The following is a 2450-nucleotide window of genomic DNA, read 5'->3' on the forward strand; positions in this document are numbered from 1 at the left end:
TGGAGCAACTCGAATTTCAGATGAAGCACATCATCAGCAAAGCTGTAAAGCAGCTACTAATTGCACGGAGACAGACATACAGAGCAGAAGGCAGACAAGAAGAAACAAAGCAAACTTCCCCAAAGAATATTTAGCCAAAGATGGAGGCAGCAACAGGAAGGTACAGAGAATAAATCGATCATGAATGCACATACTACACTAACACTACTAGTACTACTAACTATAAACATCTAATCGAATGGCCTATGTACATGGATTCAGTTATCTACTGCTAGGTTCCATCATCTTGTTCCTTCTAGATCGTGATCCTGCCCCTATTGTCCAGCCAAGCTTTCCTGGATCTTCTGCACCATTTCTTTCACCTCACCAACATCCTGGCAAACTCCATTTCTTGATCTGAAAGGGACATGTCTGACCTTTCCATCAGGCTGAATCTTTGTCCCATCTTCTTGTCTCTCAGAGTCTTCAATGTACAGAAAAGATTGTAGAATTGGGCGAAGAAGCAAGTACTAGTGTGGAGTCTGCCTTATAAGTGTATCACCAAGATTTGATCAGCCCCAGGTGGTACAGATTCCTCTTCACGAAGTTGCCAAGGTGGATTAGACCAATGCCGCCGCCATTGCGGTCATCTGGCAGGATCTTCTGGTAGAGCTGAGGCCGGTGCTCCTCGACGACAAGGGAGTCAATGCCAACCCTCTCCTTCACAGCTTCAATGGCGCTTTGGTGGACCTCCTGGCCGGCTGTGGTGCCGGTCACGTAGAACACATTGCTGGCCATGTCGGCCTTCGTCGACACCTCTGCCTGCACGACGAGCAGTCCATTTTCCCGGAATGTCCTTGTGACGTCTGAGAGCAAGCCCGGCCGGTCTGGCGTGCGCAGCTCCATCCTCACACCCTCGAACGATCTCCGTTCTATGGCGTCCTGGAGGCATTGGCTCACTCTCTGCATCTCGGCCTCGGAGCAGATGGGACTCCCGTCGGCGTGGCGAATGTAGAACTCCTGGCGCGCCTCGCCGCAGTTGGTGTCGATGGTGCCGTGGAAGACGAGGTAGTCCATGTCTGTGAGCGTGCAGACGACGTCGTAGAGCAGCTTGGGCCGGTCTGGGCACTGCACGGTGACCACCGAGTAACCGCGCTCCGCCCAGCTCTCGACGGACACGGACGGGGTGGGTAACGCGCGGTCTTGGTCTCGGTCCGCGTACATGAGCTGGTGGAGGCGCCGGTCGGCGTGTGGGACGGAGCAAGCGGGCACGGCGACCACGCCTCCGCTGGCGTTGGAGTCTCGGCGGAGGAGTGGGGCGAGGCGGGTCTTGATACACGCCACCCGGACGGCGTCGGCGTCCTCGTTGCGCAGGTACACGAGACAGGCCAGGCGGCCGCGGTGTGACCAGGCCCTGGCGTCCACGACGCTGCAGCCCATGTCTGCGAGCACGGCGAACACCTCGGAGATGAGCCCTGTGCGGTCGGCGCCCGTCAGCTCCAGCACCGCCAGGCCCTCGAGCGCCGCCGGTTGGGACGGCTCAGTCCAGGTTCCCAGAGACTGCAGCCAAATCAAGAAATTGGGTAAGAAATGCTGCCCCTTTATGACTCCGGCGAGGTTAAGGCAAGAAAACGAGAAACTAGTATCTCCTACCTGCTGGATATAGGAGATGACACTGTCGTCGGTGAGTTTCCGGCCGAGGCGGTCGGTGACATGGAAGACGTCCATGAACCACCTGCCGTCCGACGAGATGTAGGCCTTCTTGACGGACAGGTCGAGGTCGGCGAGCACCTGCACCGCCTCGAGCAAGACGCCCCTCTTCCTCGCGCTGTCAACCTACAGCAATCACCGAAGAAGAATAAGCACCTCGCTCTCCATGAAACAAGAAGCCGCCGGAAACAGAATCATAGGACTTCGACGGTCACACACCTGGACCAGCGTGGCCGTGGGGCAGACCGCATTGTCGATGACCACCTTGGGGGTGTCCATCCTGATGACCAGCTTCTCGTACTCGTCCAGCCACTCCATCGCCGGATTCTCAAACAGCAACGCAACCACACCAGTGCTTCTCTGCTCTGGCTCTGCTCCGACGCGGCACCACCACCAGCCCGTCCGCTCTCTATATAAGCAACAGAGGTAGAGGACGAAGGGCGCGAGGAGGGGAGGAGCTTGGGATTCTTCGTCTTGTTTTCGTCGATTTGGAGCCGTCTCCGTCTCCGTCGGCTTTTGTCGCTCTCTTGTTCGCCGATTCGAATTGGAATTTGGGGATGGAACGCCGCAAATGGGGAGGGCGTCAAATTCTCAAATCTTCAAACCGTTTTAAGGGTTGAGAATGGATATTTTTGGCTCTTTTAGATACTCCCTCTGTTCCATTCTATAGTGCCTATAGTTTTTTGGCACGGAAATCAGCGCAAGAGTAATTTTTACACAAGACCCCTAGCTAAACGATTTGAGATCAACGTAAAATTTGG

General features: G+C 55.4%; 1 protein-coding gene across 1 annotated transcript; it reads right to left on the bottom strand.

Annotated features, from left to right (window-relative positions):
* Positions 1–256: 256 nt before the first annotated feature.
* LOC124683219 (ACT domain-containing protein ACR8-like) lies at positions 257–2070 on the bottom strand. Its single transcript, XM_047217777.1, has 3 exons — positions 1909–2070; positions 1633–1815; positions 257–1539 (listed from the first exon to the last, which is right to left on the bottom strand). The coding sequence occupies exons 1-3, from the start codon at positions 2005–2007 to the stop codon at positions 538–540; spliced, it is 1284 nt and encodes a 427-aa protein (XP_047073733.1). The 5' UTR covers positions 2008–2070; the 3' UTR covers positions 257–537.
* Positions 2071–2450: the final 380 nt, after the last annotated feature.

The sequence above is a fragment of the Lolium rigidum genome, chromosome 1 (assembly GCF_022539505.1).
Source record: "Lolium rigidum isolate FL_2022 chromosome 1, APGP_CSIRO_Lrig_0.1, whole genome shotgun sequence".
NCBI classification, from domain to species: Eukaryota; Viridiplantae; Streptophyta; class Magnoliopsida; order Poales; family Poaceae; genus Lolium; species Lolium rigidum.

Bases quoted from the DNA above. Each gene is read 5' to 3' on its own strand.
- LOC124683219 (XM_047217777.1), bottom strand. From the start codon at position 2,007: ATGGAGTGGCTGGACGAGTACGAGAAGCTGGTCATCAGGATGGACACC. The intron at 1,816-1,908 runs GTGTGTGACCGT...TGATTGCTGTAG, and splicing joins CCACGGCCACGCTGGTCCAG to GTTGACAGCGCGAGGAAGAG. The intron at 1,540-1,632 runs GTAGGAGATACT...ATTTGGCTGCAG, and splicing joins TCATCTCCTATATCCAGCAG to TCTCTGGGAACCTGGACTGA.